Genomic DNA, 20,552 nt, shown 5'->3' with positions numbered 1-20,552 from the left:
ACCACACACACACACACACACACACACACACACACACACACACACACAGCATACCTCCGGAGCTGCCTCTCCAGCCTGGTTTTCACCACTCCTGCCAGCTGTTGATTTGCTTAATGCCTCCTCCCGCACAGGAAGCACCATGGAAGCTGGGGCCACTGCATTTCCTGGATTTAGGGTGTAGCACACAGCGTGGAAGCAGGGAAGAATGGTCATTTATGGGGCCACTATCTTTTAGAGAGAGTGTCTTACCTGACACCTTACCTTATGGGAGGAAGAACACTGTGATTCTCCTTAATGACTAGAAAATGGAGCTTGGAAGTTTGGGTAACTCAGGTCTGGCTTACTTAAAGGTATGATACCTTCATTACCATATGCCTCCTAATTAGAGGGGAATTCCTCTAAGAATTTCCATGAAAAATGTCTTCACTGTAAATGTTAATTGAGCACAGGACATATTTTTCAAGATTGAACAAACAAATAAAACCTTCTTCAAAATCCAAATCCTGAAAAAGCTGTGTTTTGGGGCCAGGCATATTCAGACTTACAGGGTCCCTGCATACTATTAGAGGGCAGGGTGGCCGTCACAGTCCTGGGCTTGGAAATGGAGAGCTGGAGGCGCCTAGGGGTGGATTCTGAGAGGTGTGTGTTTCCTCAGCTTTAAACAGTGGCACGAACAGCTGATGCCTACCTAACGGTTGGTAATAAAATGAACACCTAGCAGTGAGCTCATCAGAAAGTTCATTAACTCTGAGTCACTACAGTTTTTTAAATTTACTTATTAACTATCTATCTATCTATCTATCTATCTATCATCTATCTATCTTCTGTCTGTCTGTCTGTCCATCAATTTTCTGAGACAGGATGTCTGTATAAAGCTTGCTCTGTAACAGGCTGGCCTTGAACTCACCTGCCCACCTGCCTCTGCCTCCTGAGTGCTGGGAACAGAGGCATGCACTGTCACACCTGGCTGATCCATTACACTCTTGTTGATGTTGATGTTATTACTTGTAATCTTAGTATGCACTTTCCTCAGGATGAGAATGCTGCACCTTGTATGCCAGCCTTCCTAAGGGTGAGACTAAAGTCTAGAGTCAGAGACTGATTTCAGTCCTCAAATTTTCCATTGCATATGACGGAATGCCCAACTGCCTCACTGAAGCACGTGTGGTCAGGAAAGGGGGTTTGGTAAGACCATTGATACATTCTGGAAAAATAATATTGGTGAACAATGGTTCTGTAGTATCCTCTCCATTTTCTGGATATTTCCATTTACTAGCTAATTTTATTGAAATGTTTCAGAGAGAGATAATTGGGGAATTTTCCTCACCTTTGATCCTTACTGCATATCCCTCTCTATACTTGATATTTTCCCCTATAAAATATAGTAACAGGTGATGGAGAGACAGCTCAGCAGTTAAGAGTACTGGCTGCTCTTCCAGAGGCCCCAGGGTCGATTTCCAGCACCCACAGGGCAGTTTACAACCATCTGTAGCTCCAGTTTTTGGGGATCCAAAGTCATCTTCTGGCTTCTGAAGGCACTGTACTACATGATGCAAGCAAAACATCCAAATATATAAAAGTTATAAAGAAAAAACTTTGAATAGAAAATGAATATAGTGAAGCTCTGAACTCACAAGGCTCTTGTGAAGACCAATGCGCCATCATATGTAAAATGCCTTGTTCAGTAACTGACACGAATGTTTAGTGTTAAAAGCTGTTTGTGGAGCTTAAATTTTACTTTTTAAAAAATTAACTTTTGTTTTTAATTTATTTTTATTTTCTGTGCATTGGTGTTTTGCCTTCATGTATGTCTGTGTGAGGATGTCAGAGCCCCTGGAACTGAAACAGTTGTGAGCTGCCGTGTGGGTGCTGGATATGGACCCCTGATCCTCTGGAAGAGCAGCCAGTGCTCTTAACTGCTGAGCCATCTCTCCACCCTCATATTTTACTTTTCAAATGCACATAAAGAAATTGTTGTTTATTAGGCATCCGCTAAACAGGATATACTTTCACATTTCTTGTTCCAGTTAATTCTCACCTGAGACTCTGGAGAAGAAATGTGTTCAGGCACATAGAGCCAACGAGTACTAACATTGAGATAGACATCCAGGGTTCTGAGTTCCAAACTTCTGCTTTCGCCAGGTGACAAATTTTTGTTTGTTTGTTTGTCTGGACAGGATTTTTCTTTGTAGCCCTGGTAATCCTGGAACTCGCTTTGTAGACCAGGCTAAGCTTGAACTCCGAGTGTTCTCTGGGTGCCTCCACCTCTGCCTCTGCCTAGTCAGTGCTGGGATTGAAGATGTACATCACCACCTCCCAGCTTCCACTGACAATCTTAAGGCTGAACTCAGGCACTTACCTCAGTGTTATACTGAAAAGTGCAAGGCTCTGGGTCCAAACCTCAGGCGTGCAGAACCAGAACCCTTACAGCTCTCACCTAACGATCCCAGGGCCACAAGAACTACCATTAGGGAAATAACCCATGTGTGGTCACACGTATGAGGATGTGACTGGAGGCTGGAGAATAACTTTGGTTATTGTTCTTTATTTGCTATGTCTTTCATTGTTGTGTGTGACTCAACATGATATATATGTCATACACCAGTACACACATTACCCAAAATTCCACTGTGTGTCTGATATAACAGTACTGAGTTCAAATTTATGGTGGTGCACACCTATAATCCCAGCACTCAGGAGGCAGAGGCAGGCAAATCTCTTTGAGTTCTAAGCCAGCCTGGTCTACAGAGCGAGTTCCAGGACAGCTGGGGCTACACAGAGAAACCCTATCTTGAAAAACCAAAAATAAAAAATTATGGAAAAACATAACTGAAGCTGAATCTGGGTGCTGAATCTCATGCCTTTTCCTGGTTCATGAGTTCTGCTGATCTTGGGGTGCCATACCCCATCAGTTTTCCCTGAGCCAGCAGCTCTCAAGCTTGGCAATTACTCAGCTTCTGGAAGCCCAGCTTGCCTCCTTCCGTGGAGGAGGGACCAGGGAGCGCTCTTTTCCCATGAGGCTGATGCTCCTGGCCAGGAGCCTTGCAGGGAGAATAGTGTGTGACATGACGCATGGACGAAGGCAGCTGTGAAGGGCTGAGAGGTAATGTTTTGGGCTTTCGTCCATGTATCTCTGTCACAGCTAAACAACTCTACCTTAGCTTGGACGCCATCATGCACAGTTGTAAGAAACTGACGGTAGGTGTGGGCACCAAACTTTGAATTTCACACAATTTCATCTTAGAAGATGCTTAGAAGAACTGGTTGTTTCCCAACCACTTATAAGTCTAAAAACCCATTTTTAGATGTTAAGCCGTATAAAAACAGGCAGCAGGCCAGACTTGGCCCTTACGCTGGAGTTTGCCAACTTGTCATATACTTGTGACCTGTGGAGGATTTTTCTAAACTATTACTTTTATTGTAATAGTAATGAAAGCAGATATTTATTTATTTATTTATTTTGGAGAAGTAGAATATGAAGGGTTTTTAAAAAGCTAACCATATAGAAGAAAGTAAAATGAATCAAAAAGCCTTCTACCTCCTGCCATATCACACACTCTAGAAATTCACACTATTGATGAATATTAATTTTCGCACTACATGGACATATACAAGCTTATATGAATAACTGTGTAAGCTTCTTTTACACTAATGGGTTTCTTTTTTGAACATGATTTTTTAAATATTTTTTGTTGTTGTTGTTGTTATTTGAGACAGGGTTTCTTTGCATAATAGCCCTGGCTGGACTCACTTTGTAGACCAGACTGGCCTCGAACTCACTGAGATCCGCCTGCTTCTGTCTCCCTAGGATTAAAGGCGCTGTCACCACACCTGGCTCCTTAATTTATCCTTTATGGATTTCTTCCATGTTCACAATGGAGTTTGATGTTCACCCCCACCTCCACTTGGCGGGACTTCTGTCCATGTTGTTCAGCATGCCCTGTTTCCGTAACCGTGTCTGATGGCCTCTGCTTTCCAGTGCGCAGAGACCACTTAGCTCCTCCTCCTTTTACCCTTCTGAGACAGGGTCTATGTAGCCCGGGATGAGCTCACACTCACCGTGTAGTGGAGAATGACTTTGAACGGATCCTCCTGCCTCTGCTTCCCTAGCGCTAGGATTATGGGTTATACTGCCATGGTTACTTTAGTCTTCCTAATGGCCCCATACATTTCTGTTATATATTTTAGCCAATCCCCATTTGGAATCAGGCTGTTTTACAGTTTTCTACCCACATAGTACTTAGTAAGAGTATGGTGCCGTACATCCGTCATTGTGTATAATCCATGGGATAGCATTTGGAGAGCGAAATTGCTGAGTCAAAAGAGGTGCTTTTAATATTTTAATAATTATCTCTTACATTGCTCTGTTCGTTTCTGTCAGTTATACTTGCATTTTTGCTCTTTGCACCAACTTGAGCATTCGTCACCATGAACTTCAGTATAATGCCTTCGTGCAGGAGAACTTAACACACACAGTTGCAATCCCACGGAGGCCAAAAGTGCAGCTGGCAATTTGTCTGTGGCTTTTGAAAGGAAAATGGTTTTAAAGAGTACAGAGCCGCCAAAGCAGTGCTCTGAATTCTAGGGTTATCTGGACATCATCACACAAGGTACCACAGCCGAAATTGTGCTTTTCCACCCCTGCTGCCGGCCGGATCTGTCCATATGTTTATTTCCCATTAGAGGAAAGCTTCCCACTGTTGGAAATGTATGTAAACAGCGCCATTTAGTCTCTATGGTGTGCTACTGTTGCACCAGAGCCCAGAACACTACTGCCCCTTGCTTTCTTTTTTCAGTCAATAGAGAATGAGACTAATAGTTTAATAGGTAGCCCGGCCTGCAGGGCAACACCGTTGATGCCTTCTTTCTTCTTAATGTGAAATACTCCATTTCTGCTCACAGGTTGTCAGAGGATTCTATCTTCGCCACTCACTCATATCTACTTACACAAGCAACCAGGCAGTCAACAAAGAAGAAATGTCTTTTCCTGGAGACAAAGGGATATCTCCCACAGTGTGGTTTCGCCGGCTGCAGTTTCTCCCGCTCATCCTGTCCCCAAGGTACTGTCCTGCTAGGGGCTGCCGCTCTGGCTGTGCTGCAGCAAAGGTGGGCTCCAGTAGCACACTTGAATCATGAATTTAAACTTGGTTTTCAATCTCAAATTGTGATAGGAGACATTTTACCTTAACACCCTGCAGTGTGAGAATATCATTTAAAACAAAAACAAAGGTCTGGGCAAACAAATGCCTAGCTTATTTGGGATTTCAACTTTTGATCATGAAATTTTCTATGTTAGACCATGACATTGGCCTTCTAGCATGAAATTAAAACTATTTATTTGTATATAGTTTATGACTTTTTTTTAAAGAACTGAAAAGTTGAGCTGATTTAAGAGAGATTCATGGAAACTAACAATCTAAATGTTTTTAAACCCTTAAACTTTCTAAGTTACTAATACTACAGCCTTTGAATAATTTTTTTAGAGTAAACTAAAAAGAAAAGCCAGAGCTTCCTTGATCTATGCCCCCACCAAAGTTTCTAGTATTGTGGAAATGCAGCCTCTCTGTTTTTGAAAATGTAGCACAAAGGAGGTGTAAAGGGTCATTTAGGAAGAGGGAAAAAAAATACTAAAATAAGCACAGACTTATCACAAAAATCATCCACTTTCTTCCTTTTACACTGTTTTTCTTTTTTCTTTCTCTTTCTTTCTTTCTTTCTTTCTTTCTTTCTTTCTTTCTTTCTTTCTTTCTTTCTTTCTTTTTTTCCCCTCCAAGACAGGGTTTCTTTGTGTAGCCTTGGCTGTCCCAGACTCACTTTGTAGACCAGGCTGACCTCGAACTTACACTGTTTTCTTTTTATAGTGAATCACACTGAGCATATCCCCTAAAGGTAAGGAGCCCATTTTTATAACAAGGCTTAAGAGAAAAAGGCCAAAAGTCCTAGCTTGGCTTAGGTCTGGCCATCGTAGACAGAGACAGCATTTGATATTAGTCATAAAATTGACATTGTTTTTCTTCAGTAAAACCAAAAAGAACTCTCTAGGGGCTGGGAAGATGGCTTGGTCAATAAAGCTCTTGTTCTGTAAACATGAGAGCATGCATCCATATGAAACAAAAATAAAAACAATAAAACAGCAACCAACAGGACTGTATCATAAGCTGTAATCCTAAAGCAGGGGAGGGGAGGCAGAGACAGGTAGATCTCTAGGGTTCATTGGGCAGACAGTCTAGTCAAATCAGTAAGCTCCAGGGTCAGTGAGAGACCCTGCCTCAAAAACTAAGGTGGGGAGCAGTTGAGGAAGGTGTTGGACAATGTCTGTGGCCTCCACACCCCTGTACACATGTGGATCCATATTTGATCTCTCTCTCTCTCTCTCTCTCTCTCTCTCTCTCATACACACACACACACACACACACCTCTAGATAAAGGAAATGTGTTTTGCATTTTAGCCACAGGGACAACCCAGCAGCCCCCCAGCCTGTAACTGTAAGCAAAGCAGACCACAGAGCAGAAATAAGAACAGAGCTTGTTGCTGAGGAGACCCACTAAGCTGTGGGAGTTGGTGGGGTGATTATAGGGCTCAGCAGTGACAAGCCAGGCCATTCTGTGACTAAGAAAAGCCCTTTTGGGGCTGGAGAGACAGCTTATTTGGTGTTTGTCACACAAGTGTAAGAACTTGAGCTCAGATCCCCAGCACCCACATTAACCCTTGGTATGGTGGTATATGCTTGTAACTCCAGTGCTGGGGAAAGTGGAGGTGGACACAGAGGATCCCTGAGCTTTTGGCCAGCTATGAGCTCCAGGTTCAGTGAGCAACCCAATCTCAAAAACAAGCCAGGTGGTTTGGCAGAGCTGGTGGCAGCGGCTGCCACTCTCCAAGCCATTAATTCTGCACTCAGGAGGCAGAGGCAGGCAAATCTCTTTTGAGTTTGAGGCCAGCCTGGTCTACAGAGCAAGTTCCAGGACCACTGGGCCTACACAGAGAAACCCTGTCTCAAAGAGCCAAAAATCAAACAAACAAAAAACAAAGCCCAAAAAAGTGGATCGAGAAAATCTCTTCTGAACAGTGGAATAAGAGAAGATTCTAAGGTCTGGTCTCGCATTCTTCACAAACACAAGAGCCCCAACCTTAGCTCTGTGGCATGTGGAGTATGGCTCCAGGCCCAAAATTCTGTGTAGCTTTACCGTGTTATGTTCAGCAGTGTTGCTGTAATTGGCTCAGGAAGGGCCCTGCAGACCGTGGGGCAGACAGAAACTGTGTATAAGATAGTGTCACCCCCTGAGAACAACCAGTGCTAGAGAACCAGCCGCAGGAAGGATCAGGCGTGGATGTGGGATGCTGGGTTCAGAGAGGGCTCTTTCTTCTCGATGAATGATGGAAACGTTCTGGTAATTTTATTGCCCTCAGAGAGGATGACAAGAAAGATGAGCTGTTTTGTTTTGTCCTCTGGTGCTCAGTTGTCAAGTTACCTACCTAGGATAAGAATGTGGGGGCGGGGGCTGGAGAGATGGTTCAGAGGGTAGAAACACTACCTGCTCTTCCAAAGGTCCTGGGTTCAAGTCCCAGCAACCACATGATGGCTCATAACCATCTATAATGAGACCTGGTTCCCTATTATGGCCTGCAGGTGCACATGCGGGCAAAACACTGTATACTTAATAAATAAATCTTTAAAAAAAGAAAAGAATTTATGTGTGTGTAGAAGGGCCCCATGGACTTGCCACCCTTTGACATGGACTCATTGGCAGAGGGTGTGGAGAGCTGTCCTTTGCATACATTTTATCATTTTGTGAAGAAAACAAGAGTGCTTCTTAATTGCTCGTTGTGCAGACTGGGAACTTGCGCTTTTTCGTCCATGGACTATGCTTCTAATGGGCTTGGGCGGAGTAAAGAACAGAAAACGGCTGTTTGTTTTGACCAGAACCTGACTCAAAGCCTGGTGAGGTTAACAGACCATCCAGAGCAGCACTACCAGGCCATGTTAAGTTCAAAAGGGCAAAGGGAAGGAACCGGGGGTAGCCTGGAGGGTCTGTTGTGCTGGCTTTGGAGGTCGGTGCTTCGGCAGGAAGGGCAGAACTCCATGAAGTAGGAGGCTGTGTCTGAAAAAAATGATGCCATTGTCATGTGCTGGGTTCTGATCTTCGTTCTCAATCCTTTTTCCTCAAGCACATAAAGAAGCCAGACTATGTGACGACAGGCATTGTGCCCAACTGGGGAGACAGCATAGAAGTGAAGAATGAAGATCAGATCCAAGGGCTCCGTCAGGCTTGTCAGCTGGCCCGGCACATCCTCCTCCTGGCTGGGAAGAGTGTAAAGGTGGCGTCTACCAGGCCTCAGCATGACTGGCTCAGGGGCTTTCTCTCCTTGTTGTTAACTTTTCTTTTGCACTCTTCTATTAGTAATTTGGTTGTTTTAAGGTCAAGCCTTAAGATGAGAAAAGGGAATTTTGACTATTTTATGTATTTATTCAAGAAATAATGTAAACTTTTAAGTTTGATTGTAATCGTAACTGGCAGCATTCTAGAAATACTTGGGTGACTCAGTCTAGCCAAGGCGATCTATGGCAGAGGACTTTGGCCTGGCTGCCTTGCCTCTGTCAGTATTCTGCTTGTATTTCCCCCAATACCTTTGTCGAAAGTGTTGGTCCTACCTTGCCAGTCTGCCTCTTTTTTTTTTTTTTTTTTTTTTTTTTGGTTTTTTGAGACAGGGTTTCTCTGTGTAGCCTTGACTGTCCTGGACTCGCTTTGTAGACCAGGCTGGCCTTGAACTCACAGAGATCCGCCTGCCTCTGCCTCCCCGAGTGCTGGGATTACAGGCATGCATCAGTATATTCTGCTCTGAGAGTCAGTACTTTCAGAATAACCCAAAACATCCTGCCATCTACAGTTCGGAAAGAAATATAAATGTAGTTTAAAAAAATAAAAATTTAAAAAATGTAGTTTCAAAGTGGGGACTATGTTGTCTGTGTAACCAAACTGTTATAGCAATATAACCAAGCATAAGGTGAGTATGAAATAACAGAAAATTACTGAGGGAGTAGCTAGCATCGGCTGCATAATTTAACTTTGCTATAGAAGTTTATTTGTGATCTGATTTCATGAAGATAGTCGTCATATGCTTATGAAAGTCAGTTTCTGGGGTTAGGGTATAGCTCAATAGCAGAACACTTGCGTAGCATAGGCGAGGCCCCAGGTTCAATCCCCAACACTGCAAAATGGAAACAAAACAAGACCCCTCAATTTCAGTTATCCTTGTTGGAAAATAGTTGAGTATTTTCTAGTACTGGGGACTTTAAAAATGTTTATCTAGGCATGAAAGAAATCAAGCTTATTGAAAATAAAATCTCTATGAACAATGTCAGAGACTGAGTTTTTAAAATGATGGCCCATCAGCTCCCTGTGTTGCTGCAGAGCTCACCCATGCAGTGTCTCAACAAGGCAAAAAGGTGTGAGTGAAGCATCCTTTCTGGCTTCTCCAAGCCAGCATCCTGTTTGTACACTTATCTGTATACTTCCATTAGCCAGAGCTCTGACCTTTGAGGAAGAGGAAAGAATTGATGAAAGACAGATTGTAGAAATCTTCAGACTAACAGGAAACCATCATTTGATGACTCACTTTATTTCCGAATGGTACAGAACACCGTCACATACCCAAATGGTTGTCAAAAGAGCTCAGTTGAGAGTGGTGGCAAGAGTTGCGAATAATTAGGGCTATGCCATGAATTCATCGTGGTGAACTTATACAGTCTCACAGTGCCGTTGCTGTAGATGCTGTCAATAAATACAAGAAACGTCTTCAACTGTGGCTCTGCACTTTATTTTATATTTCAGGTTGACATGACAACTGAAGAGATAGATGCACTAGTTCATCGGGAAATCATCGGTCATGATGCGTACCCCTCACCTCTGGGCTATGGACGCTTTCCAAAATCTGTTTGTACCTCTGTAAACAACGTGCTCTGTCATGGCATTCCTGACAGGTATTCATTTTTCAATAATGTATTGTTCCTTTGGAAACTAAGATCCATAGCACATATTGAAAAATACTGTAGATCATTTGAAACCTACCTGCATGCACGCTTCTGAAGTGGATTATAATGAAACAAACATTTTGAGGTGTTTTACTTCTAATGGCTATAACACCACCATTTGATGTTTCTTAAAGTAGTATGTGAGCCACAAAAAAAAATTTGTACATTACATATTTCTTTTACCTTATTTATTTTTACCATATGGTAACGTAGGCAACTTTTTATTGGCAAGTATTGTTTTAGATATTTACAAACATAAGGTAATTAAGAAGTATATCTTTTTAAAGAATCATCAAATCTTCAGGCAGCAATATTTGTTTCATGTGTTTCTTATAAACTGGGGTGTGATTACCATAAGGCGAAGGTCAAATCTGGCTACTCCATCAGATCCGGCTACTCCATCAGATCCGGCTATTCCATCAGATCTGGCTACTCCATCCATTCCTGCTTCACCACAGATTATCACCGCAGCTCCTGGTCCTTGAACATTTACTTCTGCATTTCTTCCTATTGACATCTGTCTATCACCATTTTTTTTTCTCGGTTTATGTTTCAGCCGACCTCTTCAGGATGGAGATATTATCAACATTGATGTCACGGTGAGTAAATCATAAAAAAAAAATCATCTCTGATCAACTTGAGAATTGCTAATAGCAACAGGAAGGAGAGTGGCTCGAAAATGTGAACTGCGCTGGGGAAGCACTGTTTACTTCCAGCCCAGACACAAGCTGCTGGCTTCCTTTTTTTTTTTTTTTTTGTCTTTAACTCTGTGTTTATTCCAAGTAAATCCAGGCCTGACTTGAATTTCGGCCTGGAATCAGATGCACTGAGATCAATGTTGGCCTAAGTGAAATGTCAGCCCAATCCTGCTATGTGTCATGTTTTTGAGAAGGTGTAATTGTTATTGATCCACTGTGTAGTTAATGCGCAGCACCGCGGCACCAGGCAGCTGCTGACGCTGGAGATGGTATGAGACGAGCTAACACGAAGAAAGCCAGCATTTTTCCTTCACTCTGCCAAGATTGATCTTCCTCTTCCTGCTGATTTTGAGTGGGGCCTGTCATTATCTTACTCTGTCATTAGGGGCTACATTGGCCTGCGTGTCAGTCTATTTGGACAGCAACTCTTTTGCTAGCCGTGTTCCCTAGATTTATTAAAATCCCTGAAGGGTAACACTGTGTTCCATCTCTGGTGAAGAGAGGCCTGAGCTCAAAGCACACAGGGCAGAGTGGTTTTTTGTTTTTTGTTTTTTTTTTCTGTCTGCATTTAAGTTTTCACAAAATAGATGGTGGCTTTTCTTTTTAAATAACAAGCCTAAGTGATTTAACTTAAGGACTGCAAATTGTACATGCTGTAAGGTTTTTTTTTGTTTGTTTGTTTGTTTGTTTAAATTTCTTTAGCCTCTCGCCATCCTCAAACTTGGGTCATTTGTGTTTATTTTATTTCGTATTGTTTGTAATGGTGCCTCTTGAATTGTACAAAGGATATAAATGAAATCTGTGCATCTATGAATAATTAGTACCTTTTAGATAAATAAAATGTGAACATTATGACTGGGAGACAGGCACCCAGTCAAAAAATACATTCTCTATTAGTGAGGAAGTATTTTTAATAATAGTTATTTTATATCCAGACTGAAAGTCAGGTAGCAGTAGAAATAAAATAGAAATAGGTGTCAGTAGATTCTGTCAGATTTGTAATTGTTTAAGTTAATTCAGCTTTTCTTTTTCTCTTCATATAAATCCGTGTGCAGGTATGGCCAAACAGTTCTTTCTCGTATTTCTTCCCATGTCATTGTGTCTTAGGGCACTTGAGTGTCACTCCACACATTTTGTCTGGATCTTCCCAACTCTGAGTAGTATGGGAGGGACTTTATCAAGTCCGCCTGAGGTAAAGTCTCTCTTGAGATGCATTTTTAATCTCGGAATGAACCTGATTTTAAGGTCTCACAGTTTATCACCTCACACAATTACCCACTAATAAAATATTACTGCTGGAGTGAAATGGGAAGTCTCCCAGCTGTTCACAACAGCCAGCGAGAACGCTTACTCCTTCCTTCCTGTGCTGCCAAAGGCTGTTCATAGCGAAATTTCTTTCTGAAGCTTAAGCTAGTTCAACAATTCTTTTTTCTATTTTTTTCTTTTTTTTTTTCTTCTTTCTTTCTTTCTTTCTTTTTTTTTTTTTTTTTTTTTTTTTTTTTTTCTTTTTTTTTGAGACAGGGTTTTTCTGTGTAGACTTGGCTGTCATGGGACAAGGTCTCTGTGTTTTAGTCTTGGCTGTCCTGGACTCACTTTGTAGACCAGGCTGGCCTTAAACTCACAATGATCCGCCTGCCTCTGCCTCCTGAGTGCTGGGATTAAAGGCGTGCGCCACCACCGCCCCGGCTTAGTTCAACAATTCTTAAACTCACTTGAAATACCTTCCAGTATCTAGAAATTAATAGAGTCTAAAAGATATTAGTCAGTATCAAGAAGTTAGATATCTTATGAATATTTTATTAACTGAAAAACTGCATTTTTAGCCCCTATACTTTTGTCTGGAAATACCCATTGCATTTTATGGTTCTTCATGTCTCATATGTCCTCCTAAAAAATGAGTTGCTTTTTCTCTTAAAAGTTAATTTTTTTTTAAGACAATGTGGTATCCATAGTAGTTGCTCAGTTAATGCTTGTTCAGTGAAGCCTAAGAGTGGTAATTGTAGTTACAGTGACTGCGCCAGGCTTTCAAATGTGTCCTCTTCCTACCAGGCATGTGCAAAGCCCTGGGTTCAGTCCCTACTGCCACATAACCCCCAATGGTCCATGTATGTCCTGAGTCCTTCAAATCGTTATCTTAAGAGCTACTGAAAAAGGATTATGAGCAGGGCTGCTGAAACGGATCAGCCAGTGAAGGTGCTTGCTGCCAACATCGACAACCTGAGTTCAGCTCCTGGGACCACGTGGTGGAAGTAGGGAACTGACTCCTGCAAGTTGTCCTCTCCTACACACACACACACACACACACACACACACACAAATAATGTAACTATATTTTTAGTTTTAAAGCAATATGAAACAGCAAGCTAAGTGAATTTAAATAATACATTTTACTTAAAATATGCAGTTACAGATTTTCTTGAATAATTACACTTAAGTTAGCAAGTTTTATATTGTTGTATATGATGAAGGCTTATATTTTTCTGTAAATGATTATGTGGGAATAAATTAGAAAACACAACTCTACTGGGGGGGATTAAAAAGCCATCAACCAGGCAGGCGGTGGTGGCGCACGTCTTTAATCCCAGCACTTGGGAGGCAGAGGCAGGTGGATCACTTTGAGTTTGAAGCCAGCCTGGTCTACCAAGCGAGTCCAGGACAGCCAAGGCTACACAGAGAAACCCTGTCTCGAAAAACAAAACAAAAGGAAGCCATCAACCTCTCAGATTTTTTGAGGTATACCTCTGTACTCTGCAGTAATCCAAACACGTTGTTTGTCTGTGCCTCAGTTTCCTGGCTTAACAGCCAGAGAGCTATGAAGCGTTAGTGCTGCCTTCTTGCCTAGGAGAGCAGCACTTTCTTCAATGCGTGACAATAATGGCTATGACATCAATTCAGACAGAGCTTAAAGGACCAGCTCTCTCAGAGTCTCTGCGTTCTATCTTAGGAAAAGGAGAGCCGTGAGGACAATTAAATAGGATAAATTATGCAAAATAGTAAATGCCATGTTATGTCCAAGGGTCAATAATCCACTAATTTCCTCTGTCTTCTACGTGTGCTCTAGTGTTTCATCATCATTGGTTTTTCATGATGTTGTTCATGATCGCATGGAGCTTCTGAGTCATTGAAGAGGATAAAATTATCTTTCTGTGAATTTACTCCTAAGCTTGCTTTCATATCTTTTAATGCTTTAAAAATCCACTCAGAGTGTTTTCTGGTACCTTCATGCTTTCTGGAACATTTGATTCAAATTTCATTTCTAGACGTAGAATTTTTGTAACATATTCTGCTACTGTGTTGAGCCACTTCAGTTCTTAGTATGAAATTCTCCTGCCCACTGTTCTAATGCTGGCGTGTCCACCTTATTTCTTCTTGTCATTATGTGTCATTTCTGAGTATAGAACTGGTAAATAAAAGAGCATATAAACCCTCGTGACTCCAAGGACATGCTTTACTATGCTAAATACTTAGTTTTCTAAACCGACTGTGGTAATTGTAGGTGAGTGTATTTAGTAACTAATTTTTCCAAGCATAGTTTTGCCTTCTCAGAAATAAAAGGAGGGACCAGAATGTCACAGTAGTATTGCTGGTCACTAAGCTGAAGTAGCCCAGTTGGTCATTAGTTCATTTTTTTTAGATTTCGCAGGATCATCACATGGTTTCAGCTTTTAAATTTCAGAATGGTTTTGGTATATCTCTCTTTAATGAATATGTGAACTTGAGACTAACTCTGAGAAGGCAACCAGTTTACTAAATACATAAGCAAATAATATGTATAATATACTTTAGGAGAATAGAATTTCAGCAAAGGACATACCTTAAAATGTGTGTCTGTGTTTAGGTCTATTACAATGGCTACCATGGAGACACCTCTGAAACCTTTCTGGTGGGGAATGTGGATGAATGTGGTAAAAAGTTAGTGGAGGTTGCCAGGAGGTGTAGAGATGAAGCAATTGCCGCTTGCAGAGCTGGGGCCCCCTTCTCTGTAATTGGAAACACAATCAGGTAAGCCTTGCACTGACAAGTAAAGGGAGGGTTGGCGAATGGGACAAAGGTTATTGGTGGCTTGGTATAAAGTTAATGACATGTTTTATGATTCACAGCCATCACTTCAGCCTGATATCAATGTGGGAACTGCCAGGCTGCAATATTGTTCCCTGGGTTGGGGGGGGGGGGAAGTGGCTTTGAAAAAAAGTAAATTTGACCAGGGCCAGCTAGGAAACCTACTACTGGAGCAGTGAGCAGTATTTATATTGCTGCTTTTGTTTTAGCTTGACATTGTTAGTCTGTGATGTTCCTTCACTCAAATATGAAAGAAGGTTCCCAAGAAAGGGAGGAAAGAAGAAAAAGCCCACTTCATAGCGGCGTGGAGGGAACCATTCCTGTGATGCAAAGACCCGAAGTGTGAGCCCAAAGCAGCCTGACTTTTTAAGTTGGCAGATTGAGAAATAGCCTGAAAGCCTGCTCCACGTCCCTTTTTATCTGGGTCGTCTTTTCTATAAAACATTGTTTACTTTCCCTAGAGTTTTTCTGTGCTTGCTTTTTGAGTATAAGTGTATTTTCTGAATTCAAGACTTGTCTTTGTAATCTGTTTCCCACTTTCCGATCTTTTTTTTTTTTTTTTTTTTTTTTTTTTTACCCTAAATGTTTTGAAGTAGACATACAGAATATGTGTTTTCATTTAAAAGTAACACATTTTGTTAAAGATGATCGGGCAGTCTCCTTTAAAGTGCTGTTCTCATTAATCTGAGCCTGAGCCTTTGAATGCAGCCCGTTTGCCCAAAGGATGGAAAGCTTAGTCACCTTGAAAAGATGCTGCTTTTTTCTCTGAGTACGCCTTCAAATACTTTAAGAAAAAAGGCAGTAAAATATCAGTTAAATGTATTTATGGCTTTAAAAATATTGTAACAGTGTCTGAATCAAACTTTAGTAAAGTCTCTTTGGGTTATGTCTGAGAAGCTTTTATTGAAGACTTTGAACAAAATTGTGTTTTTGACAGTTTTAAATTATAGGCTAACTAGCCTGGGAAAAAAAGGATAGTGTCTCTCTGTTCTTTCATAGGAAATGTTGAATCAGACCCCTACTGGGAAAAGAAATTTAATGCATATCTCACTATCTTACTGTCCATGAATATAATAGAAATGAATTCAAAATGCAGCTTTATTTTTGCAAATGGGATGAGTCGATAGATGCACCTCATATTTTTGAACACCTAGGGTTCAACAAATTTACTGGTGGCGCTCTTGCATTTTAACAAAATTTATTCTTCAGTAGAAGGGGGCAGAGAACACTAGATTCTTATTCAAGCATTCTGCGCAGCTCTGCATTCATGGCTGTGTCTAAAGGGCATGTCAGCCTTTGATTCTCTCTGAGAGGTAATTATCCTTTTCCTGTCACGGAACAACAAATGATAGCTAACTACAGAGGCACATTTGCAGTAGTCACATTCATCAACTGCAGAAAAAAAATTCAATTTAATTGTGCAACACAGCTGCACACGGGCTTTTGAGCATTTCTGTTGTTCTCCCTGTCTTGCTATTCCTCCCTCCAGATCTATTTTTTAAACTTTTTTTTCTGGTTATTTTTTCCCCTTTTTTGTCTCTTCTTCCATTTTTACTCTCTGTACTTTCTTGTTAAAGTAATTTTCCTTTGTGGCTCTCATTCTTTTTTCCCCATTGAAGGCTATGAATGTAGAAAATTATCACAATTACTCATATAATTGAGCCTCTTTGTAGCAAGTGCAACTCCAGTAGCCTTTCTCCATCATGAAAATGGTTTCATTATAGGGTTTTTCATATTCTCTGACACCATCTACACAGAGGAGCAGGCGTGCAGATGAGCTGTACTGGGAACAGGCTAGATCAGTAAGGTCACAGTAGGAATAATTAGCTCTGCTATGGAAAGAGCATCCAGGCCTTTTACTGCTACATAAATGTACTGTCCGTGGCTTTTAGCCACAAAAAAACTTACTAACAAATGGAGCTCCCGCCTACTACTTTGAAAAAAAGATTTGTATCAACACTACAATTTTCCATCATTAAGACTAATAACACAGAGCCTAGTATACATCAAGGGGAATAAAAAGAAAAATCTCACATTCAAGTGGTGGCTGGGCGCTGACCTTTGTTCCCTCTTTTTGTATACGACTTAACTCTTTACAAAAAAGAGCCACACGCCACACCAACATGCAGGTGAACTCCAGCTAGTACTCGCAAAGCCCAGCATTCAGTTGGAAAATCTGATAAATCTCCATGCAGGATAATGCATTTCATTACATATTCACTACATTAATTCTAGCTACATTAAAAAAAAAAAAAAAAAAAAAAAAGCAACAGCGAAGAAGAGTGAAATTCAAAGTGACATTGGATTTTAGCTATCTGGATGCGAAGGTCAGTTTGGGCAGAGTATGAATTTGCATGAACAGGCTCCTTTGAAAACCAGATCAGCCCCAACAGCTACAGGCAGAAAACTGTGTGGGAAATAACAGACAATGAACTTCTTACTCTTACCCTAATGCGTTTCATTATTTAGGTAGTTTATGTCTGCCGCTGGTGTGGAGGCTGGCCCTGATTCTGACAAATGTTTGTTCTGATGCATTGCGCCGGTATTTCTGGACATCTTTTGTTTCGTCTTTTCTTATTCAGGAAACATCTTCAGGGAGTAAATAAACAAACAAGATCCACCTTTCAGACAAAAAGCACTTGAAGTCTTTCCAGACCAAAGGGTTACAGATATCTTTCAACTCGCTCTGCTTTCTTTGAGATGGTCAGTCGCCATCTGCCATAGCCTCCTGCTACTGAGAGGCTCTGAGAACGCCCAGGCAGCTTGCACTTCTTCTGTGCTACCCCAGACCTCGAGGTCCCTAGAGAAGAGCTTGAAATCTTAACTCAGAACCCTAAAGAATTGGGTTGGGGCGGGGGGCAGTGTCTCTGAAGAAGTGTCAGTTAAAATGGTTTCACAAAGACAGTTTTCTCTGTGCCCTTTGGCTTTAGGAGTGACTCCCAGGGATCTCTGGGCCGTGGTGCTATTAAGACCGCTCTAACCTTACTCCCTCTACAGCAATCTCTATAGTATCCATACGTGTGCAAAGAACATGCATCACTAACCTGTGACAGTTCACTGCAAAATAGTGTAAACTTACAGTTGGAGGTGTCATGGTGAAACTATCAGTAAATAGGTTTTTAGTGTTTAATTCATAAGTATATGTTTTGATATTAACTTAGAACAATACAAAGCAGATTTTTCTTTAGAAAAATAATCTCTTTCTATTAGATTATGCACATTTAAACAATAAGCAGCTTAGGCAAAATAAGTCATTTTAATGTCATCTGTGATGGATTTTCCCTGACAGCTACTGTAAATTACAATTACACTGCGTCTCTCTGCACATGGAAGTAAGCATTGCAATAAATTATCTTTTATTTCAATCCATCATGTCTGCTTTTCAGAAACAGAGAACCTCAAATAAAAGTTCAGCACTATTGTAAGAAAAATACAGTAATTTGTGATCCAGCTTGAAACAAAAAGTAAAATGTTCCACTCTATTGGAAAACAGTGGTTGACTTTCAAAAATATGACTAATTGTCTCTAAACATTCCTGTCATTTGAGGGAATCCCTGGCTGTGTACATCCCTCCATTTAGAGGCTACTGTTTGGGCTGAAAACCTAGAAAAATTGAAGTAAAATTCTGTAACTAATCAAATAAGCTGCCTTTGGGGTCCTTCTCCATTAAGAGAGATGGCCCCTTGGAGGCCAGGGCCCTCGGCACTCATGTGAACCTCTAATAGAATATTCCCGTGCGCATGTTCATCTCCGTAAGAGTGTGTCTTGAAGCACAGTGCTCCTCTGCCCTCTTGGGGATTGCAGCTTTAGTAACATAAATTACTTGAAATGTGTTAAGAAGTTATATTTATTTAGACCATATGTAGGAGGAGTCTACCTGCTTCACGAAAAGGAATTAAACGGAGGAGGAAAGCTATAAGAAGCTCCTTTTAAAGGGAATTTATCTTTCGCCTATACACTGTAACTGCGCCGTGGACAGCCATGGTGAGGTGGAATTGAAAAGTGACTTCGAGAGCTACCTTTTAGCATCTCTCCCTCAATATTCCTGCTGAAAGCCATCCGGCCATGACTGTGTGAGTCTCATGACTGAGCATTGTCCTGCCTTAAAGGATTTTAACCAGAGAAAATCAGAACCGAAGAGCTAACACCGGGAGAGTTTTTTTCTCTCTATAGATTTCAACAAGAAGGTTTTGTCTGTGAAAATGTTCAGGCCTAGAAAACCCCTGTGCCGAGACAGCTGCGCTTCTGCTGTGCGTGGCTGTGGGGAGCAGTGGCCTCCCTTCTCAGTGTCTGCCTGCCCCTCCAATCCAGCTTCTCCCCCCAGCATCGCAGTGAGGAGGTAGACGCACACCCCGCCTTCCCATGCCGCCTCAGGGGGACCGGCACCTGCTTTCCCGTTGATCAAGTGGAATTTGATTTCCTAAGTCATTTGGGTTGTCTTTACAAAATCAGATTTAAGTCCCACAGCCAGAAGAGTCCGTGCTCACCATGTGCTCCAAAAGAGTGGAAAGCACGTGTTTTCAAACAGTGATTGGGAACATTCGTGCAGTTTTATGTTGAAAACTACAACTTCAGGAGGGAGATACCCTGAACACAAGTGCATCCTTAGCTTCTAGGAGCCGGATATGGTCCAGCAGAGAACCGAGGGAAGTGTGTCCAGTCCCCCTGTCCCAGCAGTGAAGTCCTCCAGCCTCTGCACATGTGACACAGGCTCTAGGATACTGTAGCAGGAAGTTCCATTAGGACCCTGAGAGCAAATTGTGGCAGGAGAAGGTACTCAAATATTTTTAGTTACTTAGTAGTTGCACAGCGTCTTTTATGTAGAAGAACAAGAGGTATGGGGGTGGGGAGACACCCCCAAGGGGTTTTTAGAGTTGTCTTTCGTCTCCTCTCATTGGAAATGAACATGAAGATTACCATTGTAACACACATTTAAAGTGTAGCTGCGAAACCTGCCAAACAGTTGGATCATTGAAGGAAAAAAAAAAAAAAACCACTGTTTTCTTTTTAAAAAGAAAATACTAGCTGGGTGTGGTGGTATATGCTTTTTTGATCCCATCACTTGGGAGGTGGAGGCAGGGAGATCTCTGAATTTGAGGCTAGCCTGCTCTACAAAGCTAGTTCTGGGATAGCCAAGGTTACACAGAGAAACCCTGGCTCAAAAAACACTAGTATGCTTTATAATGAAATGCTTTTTAAATTATTGAGGTTTGTTGAGACTGAGCTAACCTAACTTACGGGTGTTGGGAGAACTCATTCTTATGTGAAAAAAGCAAGTAATAACCCAGGCTATCATGTTATTTAATTATCTCTCCTCCTCTGTCCCCTCTCCATCCTCAGTTTTGTTCAGCAATTGTATGGAGCTAGGAGAGACACCTTGGAAAAGATGTTTTCCACAAACACCTCCTAGCACAGTACAAGGATCTACAGAGCAGCCTGGGCCCCAGGGCACAGCTTCAGAGCTGAAGGCTGCCTTATCCTCCCCGGGGCACTTGATTGGCTTATCCATGTCTGCCCTACTGGTGACATCAAAATTAAATTTCCATGTGATGCTGCCTCTCTGCTAGTTACAGGGACACCCTTGTTTCAGTGAAGCTTCTTACACATCTGGGAGTACTTTAAAATGTTCTTAAAAACTAACCTGGGCATGTTGGCATATGCCCATGGTCCCACCACTTGAGAACAGTGAAAATTCAACATCAGCCTGCCATACAAACAGACCTTGTTTAAAAAAAAAAAAAAAGTTTTCAATAGTTTTCAAAAA

General features: G+C 41.5%; 1 protein-coding gene across 2 annotated transcripts in view; it reads left to right on the top strand.

Moving 5' to 3' along the window:
• Metap1d (methionyl aminopeptidase type 1D, mitochondrial) overlaps positions 1-20,552 on the top strand; it is a 66,126-nt gene that overhangs the window by 41,928 nt on the left and 3,646 nt on the right. For both annotated transcript variants that reach the window (XM_051166474.1, XM_051166473.1), the window contains exons 2-6: positions 4,903-5,060; positions 8,168-8,317; positions 9,832-9,980; positions 10,588-10,630; positions 14,568-14,731. In XM_051166474.1, coding sequence (XP_051022431.1) covers positions 4,903-5,060; positions 8,168-8,317; positions 9,832-9,980; positions 10,588-10,630; positions 14,568-14,731 — 664 coding nt within the window. The remainder of the gene's footprint in view (positions 1-4,902; positions 5,061-8,167; positions 8,318-9,831; positions 9,981-10,587; positions 10,631-14,567; positions 14,732-20,552) is intronic.

Source organism: Acomys russatus, chromosome 24 (assembly GCF_903995435.1).
Source record: "Acomys russatus chromosome 24, mAcoRus1.1, whole genome shotgun sequence".
Lineage (NCBI taxonomy): Eukaryota > Metazoa > Chordata > Mammalia > Rodentia > Muridae > Acomys > Acomys russatus.
Note: the sequence above shows the minus strand (reverse complement) of the source record. Positions and strands in the feature narration are given on the sequence as shown.